Source organism: Natator depressus, chromosome 2 (genome assembly GCF_965152275.1).
Source record: "Natator depressus isolate rNatDep1 chromosome 2, rNatDep2.hap1, whole genome shotgun sequence".
NCBI classification, from domain to species: Eukaryota; Metazoa; Chordata; order Testudines; family Cheloniidae; genus Natator; species Natator depressus.
In genome coordinates, this window is record NC_134235.1 from 32865657 (window position 1) to 32891411 (window position 25755).

The 25755-nt window shown below is 40.4% G+C and overlaps 1 protein-coding gene across 2 annotated transcripts in view; it reads left to right on the forward strand.

Moving 5' to 3' along the window:
- ANGPT1 (angiopoietin 1) overlaps window positions 1-25755 on the forward strand; it is a 206673-nt gene that overhangs the window by 176501 nt on the left and 4417 nt on the right. For both annotated transcript variants that reach the window (XM_074943948.1, XM_074943949.1), the window contains one exon: window positions 18262-18392. In XM_074943948.1, the coding sequence (XP_074800049.1) occupies window positions 18262-18392 (131 nt within the window). The remainder of the gene's footprint in view (window positions 1-18261; window positions 18393-25755) is intronic.

The window sequence follows — 25755 nt, forward strand, 5'->3', positions numbered from 1 at the left end:
GGTTGAAATTCAGATACAAAGATTGTGGCTTGGCTCCAGTCTCTACTCAGCAAAACAACATCCTTTGCTTTTTCCCTTGTTGAGCAAATTTTCACTGAAAACAAACTGAACCACTTAGCATTGAGGAGTCTCTAGGGAGTTTAATTAACATCAGTGATGAAACCTCCATGTAAAAATTCAGCCCTTTTTGGCAGATTTTCTGATATCTTCCCATTTTTCATCCTTTTCTAACCACCCCCCTCCTTTACTTTGATCTTGCAGCAGCCTCACCTCCAGCAAAGAAGACACATGCAAGAGTGATGTCAGGTTCTCCCCTCTTTAATCTAGTACTTCAGTAGTTAAAGGCTCCATCATCAAACTCCTGAGCCAACCAGCCATGAACCATTTCCTTTATTACTATCATCAGCTCTATTGGCCTCTGCATATATGGCCTGACTATGAGAGCACCTGCAGCTCCCATTGAAGCCAATTCAGCATTTTTCCAGATCAAGCCTGCATTGCGATGTGACATTTTCTGTGAGCTCAATTCTTTCGTGGGTCACTAAGCTAGCAGGTTCAGTATTTGGGAACAGATTTATCTCAGGTCTGTTTAGAACTGTAATGATTTGGAAAGAACTCATGAAAATTAGCTGTTGGCTACCAAAGGGGAACATAGCTGAGTTTGGTGGTTTCCTCTCTGACATAACGATGATACAAATATTATTCATTGTTTCTTCCACAGCAGCAGGGTGGCTGATGATTTACAATACAAAGAGAAGGCAAACAACCTGCCTAAGGGAGCTCCAAATCAACATAAACAATCTAAACAGATAATATACTGGGGAAACAGCATGTGGAAGATGCAACATCTTTTAATTTGTTTAATTAGAGTAAAATAATCCTAATAACTGAACTAGGGTTCCTGATGAGTGAACGACTCATAGAATAAAGAGGCATTGAATATTTAAGGGCTACCCACAAATGAAAGGAATAACTGTCTTGTACCATAAATCATCCATTCTCCTTTAGCAGAAACAATTATTTAGTCTGATAGCATAAGGTGATGTGCTTGTGATTACATCACAGGCAAGGTTCACAATACTGCAGTTCCATGCTTGTACAAAATGAGACAATTTCTTTACTAGTTATCATTATTTAATATTGATATTGTGGTAGCACTAAAATAAAACCTCTTTGTGCCTATCACGATGCTATTTAAACTGGTGAAATAAGTCAGAATTCTGAGTCACAGCTTTTACAAGGTCATGACCTGAGTTTTTCGGGAAAAAATAGCATGAAAAGCTCAAGCTGAACCCTGTTGGCCTTGCCAGAGTGGCACCAGCAGAGCTTGGACCATAAATGGGTGACAGTCAGTGAACCTTTCACTCCTATGTGACTGTTTATCAGCCACAAATGACGCTGAGGGAGTTGAAATATGTTTAACAGTCTGTCTGTATTTTTCTACAGAGGTCTTAGTGTCACATAACTCATTCTGGCATTTTTTTAAACTAAATTTTTCATTTAGAAACCCAAGAAAACACTGAAGCCAGTATTTATTTTTTCAAATGACTGTAAACATGTCACAGAAATGCCCTGCATATTTCTGTCAATTTTACAATAATTGTTACCTTATTCTAGATAGCTGGCATTTGAATTAAAGCGTGCCCTCTGTAGAACAACAGAAAGGAGATGCCAGTGGAGGTACTCAGCATCTCACAGGATTGAGGCGCTAATGACTGTCTATGGGCTCAAACCACACTTCTTCCCCTTCTACTTTCTCTTGGGCACATGTTTTCAGCACACAGAGAATTCAAACCTGTAGTTAAGAGTCAGCTGAGCATCAGCTCTTCCTCTTAATCCCTCAAATTCATTGGCGGGAGGGCAAATGCTAAGGTGTTTAATTAAGGCTTTTCACTCTATCCTTTCCTGTCCTCACAGTGTCATAGGGCTTTATCCTGTAGCCTTAGTCACACAAATAGTCATTTTGATGCCAACTGAATGGCTCATATGAGTAAGGCCTACTCATGTAAGTAAGACACACATAATCAGTATTTGATGCTTGAAAACAAGTACACTTAGGCACTTAATTTTAAGCATGTACTTTACATACTTTGCTGAATCAGGGCCATAGACATTTTTGTCTGTCATATGAGAGATTGGGGGGGAGGGGTTAAATCTCTCTCTCTCTCTCTCCAGGCTAACTTCACATCAAAATAATAACAACAAGAGCAGCAGCTCTGGCCAGAATGAGATTATGACACACTTATATTGATCTGAACACTTACATTTCAGCAGCTTCGTCATTTCCCACCAGCTCGGTGAAGTGGTTCTTTAACATCCCTTTATTAAAAGCTTATTTTTGTCATTAGTCTGAGCATACAGTAATCAAAGACTAGCCCACTGGCCAAGCTACTATAAAGTCATAAACTCTGAAGAGGCTTTCTCATCCAGATTGTGAGTCTAAGATTTGGTTTCTGAAAGAAAATCCCAAATGAAGATATAATTTTGGAAACAATAGTCTGAAAAAATGGCTCTGTGTTTTCCTTTGAGATGTACCCGGTGGAAAGCACAAATCTCCTGACACAGATCCCACCATAAATCTTGAAAATCTCATGGAGAACCCAAAATATTTATTTTAATGTGTTATTCATTAAGCTATTTCTTTAAGTCTTAGTCTGTTGGCAGCCACAAACTCATTCCAATCCAGCCACATTATAGCAATGCTGTAGTATGATTTGAAAAGGCCATTAGGTCATTAACACTGGATAAATTTCAAAAACAGAATCTGCAAATGCCCAAAGGATCATAATTGTAAAACAAAATTACACTATTAGAGCAGAAGAATTCTGAACTATAAACAATCCAAAAGAGATTAATGAAAATTTAATTTTAGGTCATTTTCAAGTTGCTTGATAATAGTTCATTTCTTTACATTCATGTTTTTTATAGGCAAGAAACACAAATGTTTTAGAGCTGCCTTAGACATAGCTTCAATTAGCTATTGAGTCAATGGAAATTTGGGGAAATGATTTCCTAACAATGACTACAGATGACACTCACCACTACATGTAGGAAAAAAAACATTTAATCCACATTTAAGGATTGATTCTGTGATCTGGTGTGCCTCCTTAACTCCCACTGAAGTCAATGGACCTAATTCTTCACTGCCTTGCAGCCCATATAGTCATTTACACCTGTGTAAAATGGGTGAACATCTCTCCCAGATCAGAAAGACAGCACTTTACACCTACGTTGAACAGGTATAAATGACTGCACAAGATGAAAGCCAATGAAGAATCAAACTCAATGGAATTGAGGTTGCGCAACACCTTACAGGAGATGATCAGTATCTTGCAGGATTGGGGATTGCCACATGTTTTATCCAGAGCCTTAGGAATCTTAAAAAGCAATATAATCTACAGTATTATTCCATGCCGCCACCTGGTCTTTTGCATTGGTATCTCTGTCCAGCCTCTCACATCTGCTTCTCACAACTGGCTCTCATGATAAACTAAAATAACTCTGAACCCCTCTATACTCCTCAACACCATTTTCAGCAGGCAGGCTTGTCTGAGGATTAGACATCCTGCAGTCTGATTTGTGAGCTGAGATGCTATCACGATCATGTAACTTCACAGAAGTGATCTAATATTAAGGGGGCCAGAATCAATTAAAACTTTGTTTCAGTTTCCATAGTGTAAAATTCCCCACAAGATAGGGAAAAGCCCAAGGATAATGATTTATTTGCAGCCAGTGTGCAGGTTTCTGCTGTGCTGATTCAAAGTTTTATTGAATCTTTCAAGCAATAGGATTTAGTGTTCCACTAAACATGTGAGAAAAAACACTGACACTAGCTACAGAATATTTTTATCTTGAGTTAAGAGAAGAGATTTTAGCTGTTGAACCCATTCAACTATTGCACACGTTGGGCACTCATTGTTAAGTCAATGGCAGTCTTTCCACTGCTTTTAATAAACTTTGAATCAGGCCCATTGTGCAGCATCCAGTGTTAGATTCCAATTCAGATTCTAATTCAAACACACAAAGCTTCATAATACTCATAATGTAGTTAGGTTTTTACGCGCACACACATACTTACTTGAAAACATGATACATTAATTAAATTGTATTTATATTATTGTTGCAATGTGCATGACTTAACTTTACTGTAGTTACATTGCTTAGAATTAAAGCAGGTAAACATTTTTCAAATTTCAAGCTTTTCATGAACATTTTCATTTTTCAATTTCCACTGAAATTAAATGGAAAAAAACAGAAAAAAGAAATAGCTAAAAGTCTCTCGCCACACACACACACACACACAAACACACACACACACCCCTGCATTTTGCAACCAAATATAGAGCAGGTCAGTGCTTTTCAATTTAAAAAGTTAGGCAAAAAAAGGTAGGGTGATTTTTCATTTTACACTTTCCCTGTTTTTGCACCCAACTGTATTCGAGGTGGGGCTTGTAGTACTGTCTATTATTAAGTTGCCTGACACTTAAGACCCTGTTTTCAGTTGCTTATAATTTTGCCAAACTTTAGTCATTCAGGCTAAAATTTTCCATGCCGGGCATCTGCCCCAGGTTGAATTATTTGGGGAAATTATAATTTAGCTGTTTCCAAAAAGGTTTTGCCCAAATTCAAAAACTCAGACAACATTTTTTTAACAGTTGTAGTTCCCCCATGCCCTGCAGCAAGGATTTGAAATTTGGCCCGGGGGAGGGAGGGATAGCCTTTGTGTCAGGGATGTGCCTTTTTTCATCCCTGGGCAAATCCACCCAAATTTGACCAAATAATAAACCTTTGTAGATTTTCAGTACCAATTTCTTTGATTTTAGCAGCTAAAAATCTCCCAAGATTCCATCTCTGCTGAGCATGCTCGAGCCTATCACAGCTCCTCGTGCTGACCAGAATGTGCATAGGCCGTCCCCACAGAGCAACTGACCAATCTCCAGCCCAGGGCTACAGAAGCTCAGAAGGACTTTCCCTGTAATGGCTGCTCTCAGCTCTTCCAGGCCACACACTGGAACTGAGAGCAGAAAGCCTCTCTTTGTGTCTCTCTGACCCCCTGCTGGCACCTAGGACAAGGAGCACTCTGATCTTATGCGGAGGGGACAAAAGCTAAACCCACTAGGAGGAGGGAAAGAAGTAGATTGGGTCAAGGACTCTGATGAGACTGGGAGACTGCAACTAGTAGCCAGTAAGGGAAATGGGAGGGGGAATGACTGGGAGTCATTTAGGGGGGAACATGCACATTGGATAAGGAGCTAGAGGGAGGAGGAGAGTGGGACTGGATGACTAAGGAGACCATGACTAGATGCCACTGAGAGGACTGGGGTGGGTGAAAAGAGAAGCAGACCTGACAAGGAGCTGGAATGTGGGGGGACTGGATGGACAAGAAGACTGGAACAAGGAGCCAGGGAGGGGGAGACTGGGGAAAGAATGTGGGAAGATTGTGGGGAGGGAAACTCAGGTTGGTTCAAGACCCAAGGGAGGGAAACTAGAACTAGGAGCCTGTGGCAGGAAAGGAAGAAATATCAGACAAGGAGCTGGGAAGGGTAAACTGGGACTGGATAGGCAAGGAGACTGCGGCTGAGTGTGAGGAAGAGACTAGGAGGGGAAAAACTGGGACTCAAACAATGATTCTAAAGGGAGAAACTAGAACTGGCTGGTCAAGAAGACTGGAAAGAGAAGCCTGAGGAGTGGAGACTAGGACTGGGTACGAAAGGAGATGGGCCTGGGACAGGATCCAGGTGTGGGAAAGAGACAGGACTGGGACAGAGACAGGTTGGCGGGAGCAGGGCAGAAGGCATCAAGCTCAGAGGGAAGAGGCCAAAGAGTCTGTGCACACTACAGCACATTCCTCTGCTGTCAGCAAATATCTGTGAAATCCATTGACAAAGTGTGTGTGTGTCTTGTCACTTCTAGTGCTGGTCCATATAGAGGATGACAATCTGCTATTGCTATCAGTTACTCCATTAGTTCAAGTGGTAGAAGTCTGTGCAGTGGTTCGAAAGGTTCCAGCTCTAGGGATGACCATCTGGGTGTCAGTATATGATGCCATGTGATTGAATGGTGTGGGTTTTTTTCCCCTAGTTTGCTTTTTTAAAACCCTCAGAAATTATACACTAAAAACCTACATTAAAAGAACATTATTAAGGTTGCAAAGTCAAGCACTCCAAAGTTAGGAAATGCCAGAATTAAGGTTGCCTCTGCAAAATTAATTTGCTCCCATTATGTGTACCAAAACCTTGAGGTTTTGGAACAAATTGATAAATTAAGCAATAATAAGTCAACAGGACCAGACTGTATTCACCCAAGAGTTCTGAAGGAACTCAAATATGAAATTCAATAACTACTAACTAGCCTCTCCACCACATAAATGGCAAATAGCTAATGTAATGCTGAGTTTTTGAAAAGGCTCCAGAGGCAATCCTTGCAATTACAGGCCAGTAAGTCTAACTTCAATACCAGGCAAACTGTTTGAAACCCTAGTAAAGAACAGAACTATCAGACCCATAGATGAACATGATTATGGTGGGGGGTTTTGTAAAGGGAAATCATGCCTCGCCAATATATTTGAATTCTTGGGGGTGGGGTGGCGCATTGTCAATAAATATGTTGATAAGGGTGAGCCAGTTGACATAGTGTACTTGGACATTCAGAAAGCCTTTGACAAGGCCCCTCACCAAAGGCTCTCAAGCAAAATAAGGAGTCATGGGCTGAGAGGGAAGGGCCTCTGATGAATCAGTAACTGATTAAAAGATAGGAAACAAAGGGTGGGAATAAATGGCCAGTTTTCACAATGGAAAGTGGTAAATAGCAGGGTCCCCCCAGGAACTGTACTGGAACCTGTGCTGTTCAACACATTCATAAATGATCTGGAAAAGGTGGTGAATAGTGAATTGTCAAGATTTACAGACGATTCAAAATTATTCAAAAATCGCAAACTGACTTCAAAGACTTACAAAGGGCTCTCACTAAACTGGGTGCTGGGCAACAAAATGGCAGCTGAAATTCAATGTTGATAAGTGCAAAGTAATGCACATTGGAAATATTATCCCAGCTATACTTACAAAGTGATGGAATCTAAATTAGCTATTACCAATCAAGAAAGAGATCTGGAGTCATCGTGGATAGTTCTCTGAAAACATCCACTCAACATGTAGCAGCAGACAAAAGCACTAACAGAATATTAGGAATCATTGGGAAATCAATAGATGAGAAGACAGAAAACATGATAATACCATATTGTCTAAGTTTATGCCCACACCTTGAACACCATGGAGTTCTGGTTGCCCCACCTCTAAAATACTAGAATTGGAAAAAGTAAGGAGAAGGTCAACAAAAAATGATCAGGGGGATGGGACAGCTTCCATATGAGGAGAGATTAAAATGACTGGGACTATTCAGCTTAGAAAAGAGATGACTGAGTGTGGGTATGACAGAGGTGTATAAAATCATAAATGGTGTGGAAAGTGTTATTTACCCCTTCACATAATACAACACACACATGAAGTCACCCAATGAAGTTAATGGGCAGCAGGTTTAATACACACAAAAGGAAAGGCCTCTTCACACAACAGTGTCAACCTGTGGAACTCATTGTCAAGGGATGTTCTGAAGTCCAAAAGTATAACTGTGTTAAAAAAAATTAGATAAGGTCATGGAGGATAGGTCCATCAACGGCTACTTGCCAAGATGGTCAGGCACCCAACCCCAAGCTCTGCATGTCCCTAAATCTCTGACTGAAGGAAGTGATGACTGGATCACAGGGGATGCATCATTCCATAAAGTGCCCTGTTCTGTTCACTCCCTCTCAAGCTTTTGGCACTGGCCACAATTGGAAGACAGGATGCTGGGCTAGATGAGCCATTGGCCTGACTCAGTATGACTGTTCTTCTTATGTTTTATTCATTATGATACCATCTTTAATTACATGACCACATACTAGTTTTTCCACAGAAATTTAAATTGTAGGGTTTACCGTGTACCCTGGTCACAACTAAAAAGGCAGTATTTCCCATCAGACACCATAGTATTACCACAGTCATGCCCTATTCTAAGTATATGGAAAGCTATGTTTCTTATTGGCACTGAGTAAATTGCTCAGTTTGTTAATAGTGACCACAGTACTTTAGTAACAGTGTGTAAATGTTAATCAGAATGTGTAGGTGATGAAAGTATCTGTAGTGACTTTTTTCTCTCAGAACTAAGGCTTAAGTCTTCAAGAGTTTATTTTCCAGTATGAGATTTATTAATTATAATCAGTATTAATAGACAACATAAAATAGGATGTACTGAGATGTTGTATATTAAACTATATTTTTTTCTTGCAGCTCTCTTTGTACGTGGGTAGTAATGTACTGATACACGGGAGAACCTCACTACTTTCCACTATGTATGATTGAATGACTGAATGCCATAAATGCACGAGTTAACAAATATAATAAAAATAGAAGATGACACATCCCAAAATGCACTGTATTTCATTTATCTGATCAGCATGTATGAATTTTTAAGTCAAATTATTTATGATAATGCTTTATACAATACAACTAAATGTTCTGTAGTACGTTTTGTTAGAAGTAATAATTATTATGATACATCACTATAGGATTCTGCTATTAAATCTTTTCTGAGAAGTGGACAGTCCACCACTTTGTTATCCCACATGCCATAGTTTTCACACATACCAAAGTGTAAATGATTGAAGTCCTACTTTATATGATGATGTAAGCAAATTTCCTTCTAGTCACTAACATTTCAGCAAATTTCATGTAGCACGTTACAGTGAAATAACATATACTGATTATACACAGAAAAAAAGATGTAATTTAATTACTAAATACATACCAATACACGATAACTATTAAGAAACGCATATTATTGGCCCAATTATGTCAATAAAATTAGAAGCCTGCGATAGTGAGATAAGTACTTTTATTGTAACTGTAGCTACAGTACTTGTGGCACCTTAGAAACTAACCAATTTATTTGAGCATAAGCTTTCGTGAGCTACAGCTCACTTCATCGGATGCATACTGTGGAAAATACAGAAGATGTTTTTATACACACAGACCATGAAAAAAATGGGTGTTTATCACTACAAAAGGTTTTCTCTCCCCCTACCCCACTCTCCTGCTGGTAATAGCTTATCTAAAGTGATCACTCTCCTTACAATACTCACCAGCAACCACATACCACACAACAGAACCACTAACCCAGGAACCTATCCTTGCAACAAAGCCCGTTGCCAACTGTGCCCACATATCTATTCAGGGGACACCATCACAGGGCCTAATCACATCAGCCATACTATCAGAGGCTCGTTCACCTGCACATCTACCAATGTGATATATGCCCTCATGTGCCAGCAATGCCCCTCTGCCATGTACATTGGGAAAACTGGACAGTCTCTACGTAAAAGAATAAATGGACACAAATCAGATGTCAAGAATTATAACATTCATAAACCAGTCGGAGAACACTTCAGTCTCTCTGGTCACTCGATTTCTGATCTCAAAGTGACTATCCTTCAACAAAAAAACTTCGAAAACAGACTTCAACGTGAGACTGCTGAATTGGAATTAATTTGCAAATTGGATACAATTAACTTAGGCTTAAATAGAGACTGGGAATGGTTGATTCATTATAAAAAATAACCTATTTCCCCTTGTTTATTCCTTCCCCCCCCCCCACTCTTCCTCAGACGTTCTTGTTAAACCCTGGATTTGTGCTGGAAATGGCCCACCTTGATTATCATACACATTGTAAGGAGAGTGATCACTTTAGATAAGCTATTACCAACAGGAGAGTGGGGTGGGAGGAGAGAAAACCTTTTGTAGTGATAAACACCCATTTTTTTCATGGTCTGTGTGTATAAAAACATCTTCTGTATTTTCCACAGTATGCATCCGATGAAGTGAGCTGTAGTTCACGAAAGCTTATGCTCAAATAAATTGGTTAGTCTCTAAGGTGCCACAAGTACTCCTTTTCTTTTTGCGAATACAGACTAACACGGCTGTTACTCTGAAACCTGTAGCTACAGTGACATTATTTTTCATGCACATTGTTACAGCAGGGTAACTAGAGAGCTAGTTGATAAACAGGCTTTTGTGGTAAGTATCTGGGAAGTTGTCACCATTGTAAAAGTTAGCATTTGCTAACATCTACCACCTGGTGATATCTGAACTTGCCAGTAGTTTCACTGTACTTAAAGTAGGTGACTGTGATAATGTTTGGCAAACATTGACAACAGGGGACAATTGGCTGCTACGGTATGCAAAACTATAACTGGAGTGGACATCACATTATCTCCACCATAGTTACAATATATCTGTATAAGTGTTAGCAAACTAGCTTTGTGAATCTTTTTCGAACAGTTGTTTGTGTCTCAGCCTAATCCTGATTTACTGAAGTCAGATGAAGCAGGATTAGGCCACATACAAGTAAAATAAGAGCCCAATCCCATGCCCATTGAAACCAATGGAAGTAGGATGGGACCCTTAGTGAGTGGACTTCAGCTATTAATAAGAATAATAAGCAAACCTCAAAAAGTTCAGCAGTTCAGTAAAGATAAGCATCAGAATGTCTGGCTACTTATCCAAACCTTGGAACCTTTTCAAGAGTAGGTTTTCTTTTGAGGTTCCCTGTGTTTTTGTGTTGAAAATCCCATGAGAACATATTTTGGCATTTCTCCTTCTGGCTCCAGCCAAAACCAAGAAGTGTAGAGGGGCAGGGGGGAAATATTATTATATTAAATTAACCAAACTTCTTCAACTTGGCTTTGTTTGAGTTCTGGGCAAATGTTCAGGTCAGGTATTTTTTTTAACTCGTTCATCCATCTCTAGTACTATCAAAACAATTGGCATCATCTTAGTTTATGTATGTGTTTATGTCTCTGCTTAGGTTACTGCTCATCTACAGTTTCCTGAAGGCTGGAATTTGGACAGATCCCTTACTTTGGAAATTAGTTCGGCCCACAGTACACAGTAATGCATTAGTGCAAAAGCTATAGTTCCTGCAGAACAGGAAGTCCTTGGCTACGGTCAGCACTGATGAGTAGAGGTGGTCAGAAAAATACAGGATTTTCTTTCCATGGAAAATTTCAGATTTTCAATCAAAACCTTTGGGGCTTTGAACAAAAAAGTGAAATTTTCCACAAAAAGAGTAGATCCATTTTGTTATCCAATTTTCTGTCAAAAAACAGTTTCACCAGAATTTTGTTTTTGTCCAGTCCTGTGCATTAGCTCAAGTCTTCCAGCCTTTGTGATGGCTGAGAGGCTAGACTGTGAGCAGATAGTTCTGTTCTCCAAACAAATGTGATTGTTACAGTTCTTTAGATAGGGGCTGTTCTAATTAACCTTGGAACATCAGCACTGAAGAATGCTTCTCTTCTAGCCCTGTGATAGTGAGATCATCTCTGAATCTACCAACGTTGTGTATTGCAGTGAACAGTTCTGGAACATCTGTACTGTAGTCTTTAGTACAATTAGTAGAAGCTGTATGTGCTTGCTTCTTCTCTGGCCAGAATAAACATCATTTTTGTATAAGCGGTGATATAGCTACTTCTGTATCCATAACAGGCCATTCAGATCCTTTTCCTGGATGCCCAATATACAACATGCCCTAAAAAACAAAACAAAAATACCTTCTCAAGTCATTAATATAATTTCACTGCTGCACATTGCAGGCATGCATTGCCTTCCATCTGCAGGCATTATATTATCATTTTGCTTTTACAGATGACATATCCATTTTGTGACTCAGTATATTAAAGGCTATAGATTGATATATATTTATTGATGCTGGTAAATTTTGCTTGTATTAACATGCATAAGGGTATGTGCATGGAGCTGTACTAATGTCAAAGAATTATGTCAAACTGAACCAAGCAGCAGAGAGAAGCATGGTGGTCATTTTGAATTTTCTTTAAATAACTGTGAGAAAGAAAAATTAGTTCCATATACTGCAGCAAGAACGTTCAGTGCCCAAATAAAAATCTGTTCAACCTGTCAGTACCTAAGATGTTATTGCTCAGATATTTTAATGTTTACAAACCTAAGATTGCCTACTGTTTGTAGGTCTAGAGTACAACAGGAATAAATTAAAGTTAAATAAACATTCTTCTGAACTACCATGAAAACTGTTGCTTGAGGTTGGAGCAATATAGGAAATGGGCAGAATTCAGTGTCACTTGATGTTATTAAGTAATATTACTGGTTTTCTCAAACCGGCAACCAACAGTGACTCTCTTCTGTCCTTCAGCTGGATGGCATCTTCAGTTTAATGACTCTAGCAAGAACAGCAGGAGAGGTACTGAGATATTTTCATAATTCAAAGATGGTAAACAAATTAGGAAAGCCTCAAGATTTTCAGAGAGCAGTGTTATCAGAAATGGCTTTTGACAACTTTCACCTGATCTTCCAGTTTCTTTTCTGCTTCACTCTGATATCTTTCTCCTTTCTGTGATGTGCATGGCTATCATAGTTGCCCTTCCAGAATGAATGCCCCTCTCTCAGTAAATCCCTTGCTGCTTCCACATCTGGTTTTGAAAAAAAATTGTGGGGTTTTGTTTTAGGTTTACCTACACTAGGACAATCCCTGCATCCCTCGCAAAGCCTGAGCGGAAGTGTTTTGCCCAGAGCAATTTTGGTTAGTTTGTGGCCAGAGTCCACCTCCTAACACAGAAACAGGATGAAGGTGGGTCACCTGTGCATCCAATACTACAGTCTATGGACAGGACTGCCAACTTCAGTGCTCACCACCTCAAGGCAAAAGGAGTTCAGAGTCACAGGACGCTGCCAGCCCAGTACAGAAAATCACCACAGCATGGTCCATGCTTTTCTCCTGTGGTGGAGGCATGTTAAACTCATCAAACACACTGTGGCTGCGGCTAACTTGTGTATGTTTGGGAGAAGAATTTGAGGTGATCTAATCACTTCAAAAGGCAACATTTGTGGTGTAAATTTGAACTGGCTTTTCAGACTACTCTGCAGATGTTTGAGTAACTCTTCAGATCTGTGCTTTCCACACAATATTCTTTGTTTTGGTTTTAAGTACTTGAAGATAATCAAGTTGTGTCACACAGTAGGAATGATGAAAAGCAAAACATGCTTAGGAGGTTGCTTCTTACTATCGGGTCTGTTTATATAGACCAAAAGCTGCCAATGCACAAAATCATGTGGAAAAAATGCTGCGATTTCTACGTAATTCCAGATAAAAGGTAACAGTTGCAGAATTTTGTATATGAGAATGAAGACTGATATTAAATTCTTGTAGTGGATTCTCTAAGTGAATGCTGGTAGCCAGCTGTCTTCTTCATGATGGTCTTAGAATTTAATATGAAAGCCACATAGAAACAGTTAACCTAGAGGTTTATTATATTACACAAGCATGTTTTCTCTTCCTGCTGGTTCACTGCCATCCCTAATAGTATATTTGTTGTTATTTTCATACTGCACACTCACATTAGGCTAGAGGTGTTCTTCTCTTAGCTAAGCATGGAGTAAGGCTTCACCCACTCTAACCCTGCCCACATCTTGGGTCTGACGCCAGTGTGGTATGCAGCCTTTATTCTCTAGAAACTCCCCTAATGTGAGGAAATGGGCAGGGAGCAGGAGTAGTCCTGGGTCTGCCATCCACACTGTGGCTGGGCAGGTGTGGAGGCACCCTTTTAATTCCTCCCCTGTTCCCCTGTACCCCAGAGTAAGAGAGCAGGGACTTTAACACTGAGTTCATTCTGCCCTGGGGCAAAGCAGTCAGGTCATGCCTGTTACTTTAGAATGGAGCTTAAAAATTCAATCTAGCTCCTAGCAGTTTTGTCCAAGGACTTTGAAACTCTTTATTACGGTGGGTATACATTTCATCATCCCTGTTTTACAGCTGGGGATATTGAAATACGGCATGGTTAGGTGTCTTGTCCCAAAGTCACACTGTCTCACTGGTGAGGTTTACAGTTCTTTAGCAGATGGAAATGGTTGTAGAAGTGATAAGAACTAGAGAGCCTGGGTGGGGTTTTCCAAAGCACCTCCATTATTTTTCAGCAGAAGTCAATGGGACTTGTACACCTGAATCACTTGGGTGCTTTTGAAAATCCCATCTTGTAATGTTATCAGTGTTATTTGATATTGTATTACTTCAGTTATGTACTGTCAAGAAATGCTAATTCCCCCCTAGTATTTAACTAGCTATCTTTTTAAATGTAATCTGTAGGAAATGTATTATTCATGGAGCTGGCTGATCAGTGTCTTTATGGTTTTGGGAATTAATGCTAACTTTAAAATGGTTCCAAATGTAACCCAGAGATAGGAGAACTAACCATTTAGGGGAAGATTCTGATATCCCAGTTCATACTGAATAGTATTTTACTCCTGTTGCTCCTGTGTTGTGACCCAGGGACCACTTGGTGCTAACTGGCAGAGGACATAAGTGCTGCAGAGATTCCTTGGGTCTGGTATTTGCATTTTCGTTCACCAAAGAATGTCATGTAAGGTCTCTAACAAAAGCTTGTTTCATATTGGTCTCTTAATCATTGTAAGATATATGTACAGGTGATATTTAAGGAGTTCTGTATCTGTACAAAAATTATGTTCTTAATGTATGTAAAGTGACATGCCTTAGAATCGTTCCACCAGTGAGAAAGTACCAACCTTTACATCTCCGGCTATGTGCAAATTAAGTATTGTAAGCTTTACGATGGAGTCAAATGCTAATAGTGGGATGTGAAAACAACATGAAAGCACACAGGAAAAAACAAGGCATGGAGGTTGTATATGTTGTGGGATGGGTATCCTGTTTGCAACTAAAACTAAAACACTGGTGGGGGGACTATTTCTAAGGGGTGCAGATGAATCCCCATTTACTCTTTCAGTCTGTGAGAACAAGCTGTCAGAAGGCTTGATCTTATGAGAAGGGATCACAACCAAAGTGGCTGAAAACACTGGGGAAAGAACTTGGGGGTAGGGTATCATTACGGCCCTACCAAATTCACGGTCCATTTTGGTCAATTTGATGGTTGTAGGATTTTTAAAATTGTAAATTTCATTATTTCACCTATGTAAATCTGAAATTTCTCGGTGTTGCAATTGTAGGGAACCTGACCAAAAAAGGAGTTTGGGCGGGCGGGGGGGGAGTCACAAGGTTATTGTAGGGAGGGGTTGCAGTACTGCTACGCTTACGTCTGTGCTGCTGCTGGCTGGGAAGCTGGAGAAGGGTGGCTGCTGGTGGGAGCCCGTCTCTCAAGGCAGAGCCGCCACCAGCATCAGCACAGAAGTCAGGATGGCCTGGTATGGTATTGCCACCTTTACTTCTGTGCTGATGCCTGCAGAGCTGGGCCCTCAGTCAGCAGCCGCCACTCTCCAGTCGCCCAGCTCTGAAGACATCAGTGCAGAAGTAGGGGTGGCATGGTATGGTATTGCCACCCTCAATTCTGCACTGCTGCTGGAGGGGCGCTGCCTTCAGTGCTGGGCGCCTGGCCAACAGCTGCTGCTTTCCGGTAGCTCAGCTCTGAAGGCAGTGCAGAAGTAAGGGTGGCAATATATAGACCCCCCCCTAAAATAACCTTGTGACCCCCCTGCAACTCCCTTTTGGGTCAGGACCCTCAGTTTGAGAAACACTGGTCTCCCCTGTGAAATCTGTATAGTATTGGGTAAAAAGACCAGATTGCACAGGGAGAAACCAGATTTCATGGTCCATGATACATTTTTCATGGCTGTGAATTGGTAGGGCCTTAGCTATCATATAGGAGATAGGGGAATCCCTTGTTAATTAAGTTTAGCCTCTAGAAAGCGCGTTATAATTTTGTTTTAATCATTTGTTTCCAATGGTCTCACTCTCTTTCACTGGAATCTCTGTTCTTTGATAATAAACTTATTCTTGTTTGCACTATAACTACATCTAAGTGCTGTATGCTGAGTAAAATGATGATCCTGAGCTGACTCTTACAAGCTGCTATGTGTACTATTCCTTTGGGGATAGTGGATCTAAGAGGTCTGAGAGTGTTCCATGGAACAGGTCTGAGCACCCCAGAGGGACACGCGGAGGACTTGGGGGTTGGTGTGTGCCTTTCGCTAACCTGTACCGAGAGAGCAAGGTCTGCCAAGACCTAGAAGGCAGAGCTTGTGTTGCCAGGGAGCTGATCCATAGCAGGCATGCACAAGACTTCCTTACACTAAGGCAAGTGGTGTTGAGGTGTCGCACAACCGTGGAACGTAGTACTGAATCTACTGAATCTGTAGTACTGAATATGACACCCCAGCCTGTCACATCTGCTCACTTCAGTTTTATAGTTAAGCTTTACCCTCCTCTTGCTACTAAACAAATGGAGCCATGGAAAAGTCAGATCACAATGCTGAGGTCTAAATCTTGCTCAGTAGGATGCTTATAAAATATCAGCATAGGAGCATAAGCTTGTAAATAACCCTAATATCCTGCTTCTCCAAGGAAAAGCAAACCACAGATAGCTCCTGTTGCTCAGTGATTTGTAGTATATGTATTATTTTATTGGGACTAAGTGGGTTTTATGGTGTGGTTTGTTAATAAAATGATCTGGCCAGCACTGTCTCTACTGATTGAGGAAAACAGCATTCACTGTCTTTTTTAACTGACATAACCCGTCTGTGAGCTCGGTGCTGCTGCTGCACTGATGGTGGGTGGCTGTTGAAAGTAAGCTCATAGACATCATGCACTGGAATAATTTTTCTATCAACACAACCTCAGCGAAATTTATTTTGTTCTGCAAACAATTAAGCACAACTAATCAGCGTCCAGCCTAGTGAATGCAGACAGCACTAATTCCAGCCTTTTGGTTGTTGATATGAAACAAAGAAATGAATGTGAGCAAAGCCAGCACTTAGACTAAATTGCCCCAAAGCTCAGATATCCCTAGGTGAAGTAATATGCTAAAGGAAAATCAGCTAACTGATACGGTGATTGAACAAGGCACAAGGCATTGACGTTTCTGTTTCTCTGACATTAGGTATATTTTAAATTTTGTATGATGTTTTAGTCTTTCCTCAGTTTTTTCCAATGTTGGTACCAAGGTATGAGAGAGACAAGGTAGGTGAGGTAATATCTTTTATTGGACCAACTTCAGTTAATGGAAGATACAAGCTTTCGAGCTACACAGAGCTCTCCTTCAGGCCTGGGAAAGAAAGCAGAGATTCTGAGCTAAATACAAGTTGGGACAAATTGTTGAGCAAAAGGGGTAATGCTTGTTGGAGGTGATCACTTGAAATGAAGTGGGCAATTGGGGGTTAGATTGTTATGCTTGATGTTAGCAATTAAGGATAGCAGGCAGTGTGGTGTGTTACAAATTGTTGTAATGAGCCATAAAGCTAAAGTCCCTGTTAAGCCCATAGTTTTTGCTGTCTAGCAGAATAATGAATTTAAGTTCCCAGGCTCACCTTTTGAAGGTATTTAGCAGGTTTCTTTTTAGGACAAGTATTGAAAGATCAGATCTTGTGAGAGCACTTTGTGAAAGTGTTTGCCGATGGATGATACAGCGTTTTTGTCTTTTATCATTTTTCTGTGGCAGAGCGCGGTGTCTGGCTAGTTCGTTAACCATTGGATCATCTGTCCCTTCTAAAAAATTTTGAACTATTTCAAACCATGAAGGGGTAAAGTGTTCAGTGCAGTGCCTGGGGATTAGCAGCACCACATCCATTAACATTAATATAAAGCTAAGTGTGTAGCAAAATTCCTGTGTCATGCTAAAATATACACCCAACTCTAGGTATACTGAGTAGTACCTTATTCTGCAAACAATCACAATTCTTACAGTTCACTGAGTCACAATGAATTGTACCTCACTCTGCAATTAGTCCTATTGAAATTACTGGGAAAATTTGCAGCTTAAGGTACCAGTCAGCATGAATAAGAGAAAGGGATAAAATTCGGCCCGGTATGAAAAATGCCACCATATGAATCCATACCTTCTTTTTCCCTTGCTGTCTCCCTTCACTCATCTTTCTGTCCCTTTCCCCCTCTCCTCTCCATCTCTCTCTCCACTCTCCTCTTTTTTCCAGTTTAGATCATTTGTAATGAGTTTTGGTCAGCGACAGAACTTATACCTTAGTGAAGATATGTTGAAACACTCTGGATTTCTTCATCTTACCTCTGAAACAACAAATGGATTGAGCCAAAACTCAAGACATTTATGAGGTTTCTGTAATCTTCCGTGTGTACATCACAGAAGAAGCCAATCCCAGCATGAAGATCTGGAGCTTTTACCATTACCTTTGGTGATATGACTGTTTCCTTTGACTATTTCAGGCTATATCTAAAAGGACACACAGGAACAGCAGGAAAGCAGAGTAGCCTGATCTTACATGGCGCTGATTTCAGTACTAAAGATGCCGATAATGACAACTGCATGTGCAAATGTGCCCTTATGCTAACAGGAGGTAAGCACAGTCCCACAAAGGCATTCTATAAATTTTAATCTGCTGTGTATTTCTAAACTGACCATGATGAAGCAACTTTGGAGAGAGGGAAAGTTGATGTGCAGTGCTGTGTGAAACTCCTTGTGAGGTTATTATGGGCATTGTGGTTGTGCCCCCAGGTCCCTGTCAGGTGCTGTAGAAACACAAGAGCTCTGGCACCCCAAAAGTTTACAGTCTAATTTGAAACAAGCTGCAACAAGTGGTGGCAAACGACAGAGGGGAAAGGAGGAAGGAAAATGAGAGAGAGGGTGAAGGAGGTGAGGTGAGAGTTTGTGAAAGGAAGAACAGAAGGAAGAGGTTAAGGGTGTGGGGAAGGAGAGAGATCAGAAATGGGAGGGAGAGAGGGCTTTTTAGAGATGAGAGGCAGAACAGTTCAGGCAAGCGAGGGGATGGAGGGAAACAGGAGAAAAGAAAAATGCTGGAAGAAAAGCCTATCAAGTTATTAAGGCCTGGTTTACCCCCAGTTTTTGTATTGGTATACCTGTTTCACTTTAGAGGTGTGATTTTTTTAACTTAAATGGTGATACTGATACAACCCCTAGTAGGGACACAATCATAGTGGTATAGAGGTGACAAACTGCTATAGCTTATTCTCCTTCCCATACAGGAATATTTATACTGGTATATAGAATTTGGGGCAATGCTGGAGGAATGCTCTCCTTTCTGAAGCAGCTGCCTTTGGGGACCTAGGTCAGTCATCCCTGCTAAGCATAGGCTATGTCCACCCTGGCACTTTTGTCAGTAAACCTTTTATTGCTCAAGCATGTGAAAAAACAAACCCCATGACCATCATACGTTTCACTGACAAAAGTGCCAGGATGGACAGTGCTATGTTGGCGGGAGATGCTCTCCCACTGACATAGGTGCCACCGCTCGTTGGGGGTGGTTTAATTATGCCGACAAGAAAGCTCTCTCCCCTTGGCATAGAGCGGCTAGACGGGGGGCCCTACGGCAGGGCAGCTGCAGCGGTACAGCTGTGCCGCTGTAAGGTCCAGTGTGTAGACATAGCCTTAGTCTGCTGTAGAGCTATCATTCCACAGAGCTCTGAAAGACACAGGTATTTTCCACTGCATCAGGTCTGTAAATTAACAGAAAAATCTCTCTATCGTCTAAGGGTACTACAAAATTAAGTTGACCTAAGTTATGCTAATATACAGCCACTGCAGTACTTAAATTAAAGATACTTTTGAATGTCCACATTACGCTCCTTGTGTCAGCAGTGTGTCCTCACCATGAGCGACTTAACTGTCAGTGTGGCATATTGTGGGATGGCTTCTGAAAGGCAGCAGTAGTCGTTCTATTGGTTGGAGCTACATTTTAGTGTGGACACTTACAGAGTTAGGTCGATGTATGCTGCCTTACATCAATCTACCTCTGTTGTGAAGACCAGGGCTAAATATACTGGAGAGGCAAATGAAAGGAGGGAGCGGGAAAGAGGTGAACTGCCAAACTCAGAGTAAAGTTCAAATAGGAAAAAAGCAAGTAAATGCAATTAGTCTTCATGGATAATTTAATCAGTTTTACAAGTAAGATTGTTTGAGTAATTTGTTTTATAAAAGAGTCAAGACCTCAAAATCGCTAATTGTTTTTTCCCTTAATCTCTAAACATTTCACCCTGTTAAATTTCTCCTCACACATTCGACTGCATTTTCCCAATGACATTGATTTTCTCACTCCCTGAGAAATCAATTAAATCTTTCAAAACAGGAACGTTCAATAGATTGATTCCAATCTTATGTCACAACAAAAGGGCAGAGTAAGAAAAGTGACCGTGATGATAGTTTGTTAAAAAGTCCTCTGTCAAAAACTGGGTATTGAACTATACCAAATATTGTCAAGCCCTCTGTTGCTTGTGGCAGCCCCCCAGACAGCACTTTAATTATGCATTATATGAAATCTACAATCAGGTTTCTGACTATCTTGAGAGCTTTGGAGATCCTGTAACCTCTGTGAGATGAACCCAATATATTTGTGTCAGGAATAAAGACTGAAATAAACTGCAGACAAAGTTTATGAGATGGTTATAGTCAGGGCTGAAAATAAAGATTTAAAGAATGCCCATGTGGCTCTCCCAATGATCTCATTAGCTGCCACCTCCCATCTGGTCCACATCAAGTGTTATCCCAAAAAAGATTAAATACTGTGCAGCAGCCTCATCAGAAGAATTAATTTAGATGTCACATGCTCTTAGGGGCTGGGTTATGTTTGTTGACTCTACTTCAGGTTGACCTTGGGGGGAAGTGTTCAGAGGCACAAATTGGAGTTAGGTACCCAACTCCCATTAATTTAAATAGACAGGTGGGGCCAGTTCCATAGAGGGATTTATTTAAGAGCCCAAGTCCAAAATTTAGATCCTCATACCCTCACTCAGATGCCCCCTAACCTTGTAGGCACCTAAAGCCCTTAGGCTCCTAATTTTCCACTGATAAAGTCTCCTAGGCACCTAAATGTCTGGCCATGTGCATGCACACAGCTACCTAAGCCCTGGCGCCTAGCTTGTACCTAAGCCTTGGCAGGATCCTCAAACTAGGTGCTCCTCTTCCTGTCATGCCTGCAAGTACATATATTCAGAAGCTATCTTAGATCACATATGCTGGGTCAGGTCCCCTCACACAACACAGCTGGAAGAGGTACTATTGCCCTCTTATGCTCTATAGCCCAGTGGTTAGCGCTCACTCAGGATGTGGGCGCCTTCAGTTCAAATCCCCATTTTACCTGGAGCAAGGACTTGAACCCAGGGTCTCCCACCTCCCAAGTGAATGCCCTAGCCCCTGGGCTGTGTGGCATTCTGAGCATGGCGCTCTCAATGTCTTTTTTATGTGTGAGAAAGGACTGACCTGGCTTTGTCGCTTAACTCCAGTAGCGGGTTCATGGCTGTGAATGGAGACAGGCACCTAAGCTTAGGCCACACCCGTCTCCTCAGCACTTCCTACTGGCTAGCTTAGGCAGCTCTCCACTCAGCATGCTGGCTTTTGTGAATCCCATTCGTAGGCACCTCACTCTTCCTGTGCATTATACAGAAAGCCTGTGCACCTAACTCAAGGCTGTCAATGCTAGTAGGTGGCAGGGTGCCTAAAGTCAGGCGTCACAATGCTCAGCCTAAGTTCCCTTTGTGGTTCTACCCCATGGATGCCTAACTACCCTTTGTCCCTTTGAAAATCTCCCTGAGTCTTTTGGAAGGTATAAAAGATGCAAGTGTTTTACACTTATTGAAGGTTACACATATCTAAAACAATATTATTTGTTTCTAAAACATTTATAAAGCAGTTATTGCCATAGTATGTAGGTTGATGTTTCATAAGTAGTCAAATAAGGCTGCAGGTCTTTTCTATCCCTTTGTTTGGAATGACAACATTCAAAATGGCAGTGTCTACCAGTTAGAGAAGAATGATCCTTAAACCCTTGCAACCCTGCCTTTGAACCCTTGTATCCAAATATCTGTGTTTAAAAGGTTTAAAATTTCTGGGTGAATTTGTTTAATTCATCTCTCTTTCTCACATAGATCTATATGAAGTGGACACTCATGAAGTATTGTATAAAGCGATTATCAATGTATTTATCATTCAGATACAAAATGATTGGCATATGATGACATTTTTCTTTAAAAAGGGGGAATATGAAAAATATTATTAACAAAAGTCAGTTGTATGTTACAATGCTTAACAATGACATATAGAAGGATGGACAATAGCACATAACGTATTTGAATAACAACAAAATGGTGACTGACTTAAATAATCTTCTAATACATTTAATAGAAAAGTCAGAGCACGACTGTCCCTGAACATGCTCCTTGTTAATTTCACCTTGTGGCCCATTAACATTATTCAAAAGGGCCCTGCAATCCAGATAATGTGAAAAACTCATGGGAAGCACATGCTGTTTGATTTCATTTCCTACAACAAATTTCTTCTGTACAGTCACAGAAATGTTCATACTTTATACACTTTTATCCATATCCTACGTTATAGTCTTGCTGATACTGTGCTTTACTGAAATTATAAAAACCATCCTGCTCCTCTAAGGTCCAATATAACAGAAAGGTCCAAATCTGGTATAAGAGTAAGTTTAGTGGCTGTCTTTCAAATGATAAATAAAATACAGTTCAATAATTTAGGTTAGGGTTTCACTCTCCTGTAGGTGCTCTGCTGCTGAGCACAAATTCTATGGGCGCAAACACGACATACAAGGGACCAGAAAGAGACACTGGATTTTCAAAGGAACCTTTCATCCAACAAGGCCACCCACATACTCTCCCCAAATAAGCCACATTTTGAGTCTGTCAGATCAGACTTGAATGCTGCATGTTGTGTTTGATGGACATGAGCTTGCATTCTCAGGATTCAGGAAGCAGAAGAGGGATAAAGTGTCTGGTCACCAAGTGCCCACACTCCAGAAAGCCATTCCCAGAGTCTGTGAAGAATAAAGCAGCCAAGAGAAGCCCCCATTCTGGAAATTAATGGCCATGATAAACACCCAATATACTACAGAATTACAGTATATCTGGTGAATTGAGGGGCGGTAGCGAATGGACAAGAGGTTTGGGCCACAGTTTCAAACAGGCCTCAACATTCCTATACATTTACGCACATGTGCATGGAAAGCCTGCATTTGTGCATACAAAACAGATAATTAGGAAGGCCATTTCCCCAGCAACTACATGCAAATGCTGCCACCATCACCCCTTTGGGGGGTTTTCTTGTTTTGTTTTGTTTGCTTTCACGACCGCAGATTTTACACATACAAAATTTGTGAGTGTGAGTTCAGAGAAATGTGACCAATAAGACAGTCATCCCAGTGTTCACACGGGCAGCTGTTATATTTTTAGGATATTTTTACAAGAATGTTTAGTGATGATCTTTCACTCACCCACAGACATTCAGAACACAGGTAAGGCAGTAGAACAGTAGAAATCTCCCATACAAGGGTAAATGTGTCTGAAGTATTCAAATAGATTTAATTTCTTTTAATGAAAATTAGTTGGTCAAATTTCACAGCTTTTCACTAGAAGTAACGGCATCATTTAAAAAACACAGGCCACAAAACATATTGCAGAAGAGCAGCTGCCCACAGTGGGGATCAATGCCCACAGTGGGGATCAATGTTTATTTCTTTAGATGGTTTTAAAATAATGTAGTGATATGGAATCTAAATCATCTTTTGTTTAGACAGTATACTGTATGATGTAAAGTTGCTTGACATTTCCATACAAACGTAATTATTAGAGATCGTTTAACCTCAAAAAATTAGGAAGCTCTTTTCAGTTGACATAAGCAACTACAAGTCTTGATACTTACAGAAACATGTACAAACTATCTATAATTTTGAACACAACCTTTTTTAACCTTCTCAGAGCCTCCTCCCTTCTAGTGCACAAGAGGCTTGCTTTTCCTACCTTTTTGCCTACTTCTTTTCACAACGCACTCCAATGGCTGACCTGAAGGACCCAGATATCACTGTAGACAGTACAGTGAAAATCTCTGCTCAGTGTGCAGTAGCCATAAAAAAATCAAACAAAATGTTAGAATCCATGGGATAATGAATAACATAAACATATCATAATGCCATAATATAAACCAATACTATGCCCTCACCAGGAATATGGATCCCCCTATCTCAAAAAGAATATAGCAGGAGAGGGACAGTTCACAGATGGATGATGAAAATGCATGGGAGCATGGAAAAGCTTTCAAAGGCGAGAGACAGAAATGATTGGGACTGTTGACCTATGAGAGGAGATTACTAAGATGAATAATGAATAGTATAAAGAAGGTAGATCGGGCACTATTGTTCACCCATCTCATAACACAAGAACAAGGGAACAGTCAATGAAATTGAAAGGTAGCCAATTTAAAAGTGATAAAAGGAAATTAAATTCCTACACAAGTAGTCTGTGAAACTCATTGCCACATGATATCCATGAGGCCAAATGTTTCCTGGAATTCAAAGAGAGATTCAATATTTAAATGGATAACAAGAATATCCAGTGTTGTTGTAGTGTATTAAAAATAAACAAAATCTTTCAAGCTTCAGGCATAAGCCAACCTCTAACTATTGGGGATTAAGAGGAAGATTGACCTGGGTCAGTCTATCCCATACCTGCAGGGTTTCTTCCTCTGAAACGTCTGGCATTGGTGTAGACAGGCTATTAGATGAGCTGGACCATTCGTCTGACCCAGCATGGCACTTCCTATATTCTTTTGCAGCTATATGGGAAGTCTGCACTTCACTCTTCCTTCCCTTCTTCCCTCACAACTCTTCAAAAAAGCCACTCTCGCCATTCCACCCTCTACCCCAACACACAACCATGCTGAAAACCGGTTGGTGTCCCAGCATCGCCTCTGCTGAATTCAAAGTAGAGAACTCTGATGTTAGAGGCTTTTGGGACACTTGCGGGGGCTTGTAGAGGGATATGGGAAGAGGCTTCTCAAAAACTGTGAACAGGGAGGGAAAGAAATTAAAAAAACGAAAAGAGGGAAAATAAAAACACGTTACCGTACTAATGGGAAACCTCTCTCTAAAAAAGCCCATATATATATAATCATACTTGGAAGCATGTGGCATGATAAAGAGTACTACTAAAAATATTAAAGGGGGAAATTAGTCTTAAGAAAACTTTGATGGAATGTTTCACAACTCCCCCCTATGACGCCTCTGAGTGCTTTTTCTATTAGTACCATTTCAGAATTTTATTTTCTTTGGGCAGCATTTGTAGGACACCACTGAATGCAAAAACCCCAGATCAAGTCCTACCTTCCTGCTGTTCTTGTTCCTGTAAAATGAAATGGTAACTAATGCAGCTTGCCATGTCTATATTGTGAGACAGTAAACAGAATCCAGCTGCATCTGTGTTCCAACTTTGAAACATGAGCATTAGGTTTTCTCTGTTCGGCTTTGTCTTAAGTTTCTACAAGATTATGCTGTAGTTACAGTAAAACATCAGTTGTACAGCTTTCTCCTTCTTTGGTTATTAGCCCCATAGGTATAACTTTGTAATCAAAGAGAGGTCAAATATATCAAAATAAAAGTTTGCCAGAATTTATCTGGCATAAATCCTCCCCGCAAGAGTTGATTATGAAGTGTTACTTGTGAAAAAAAAACAACCCACTTAGTATCCAAAATCTAAGAAATTAATTTAAAAAGACTAAAAACATAAATAACATAGGTCTGAATGCAAAGGGCAAAGTAAACATTGGATGTGTATACTACTCACTGTCACTATTGTATCCAGTGGTTTAAAACCCACCAACCAATGGATTATTATAATCAGACATAACTCTAACAGCAGAATCTGCTGACACTGGAGGAAACATCTAGGAAGAAT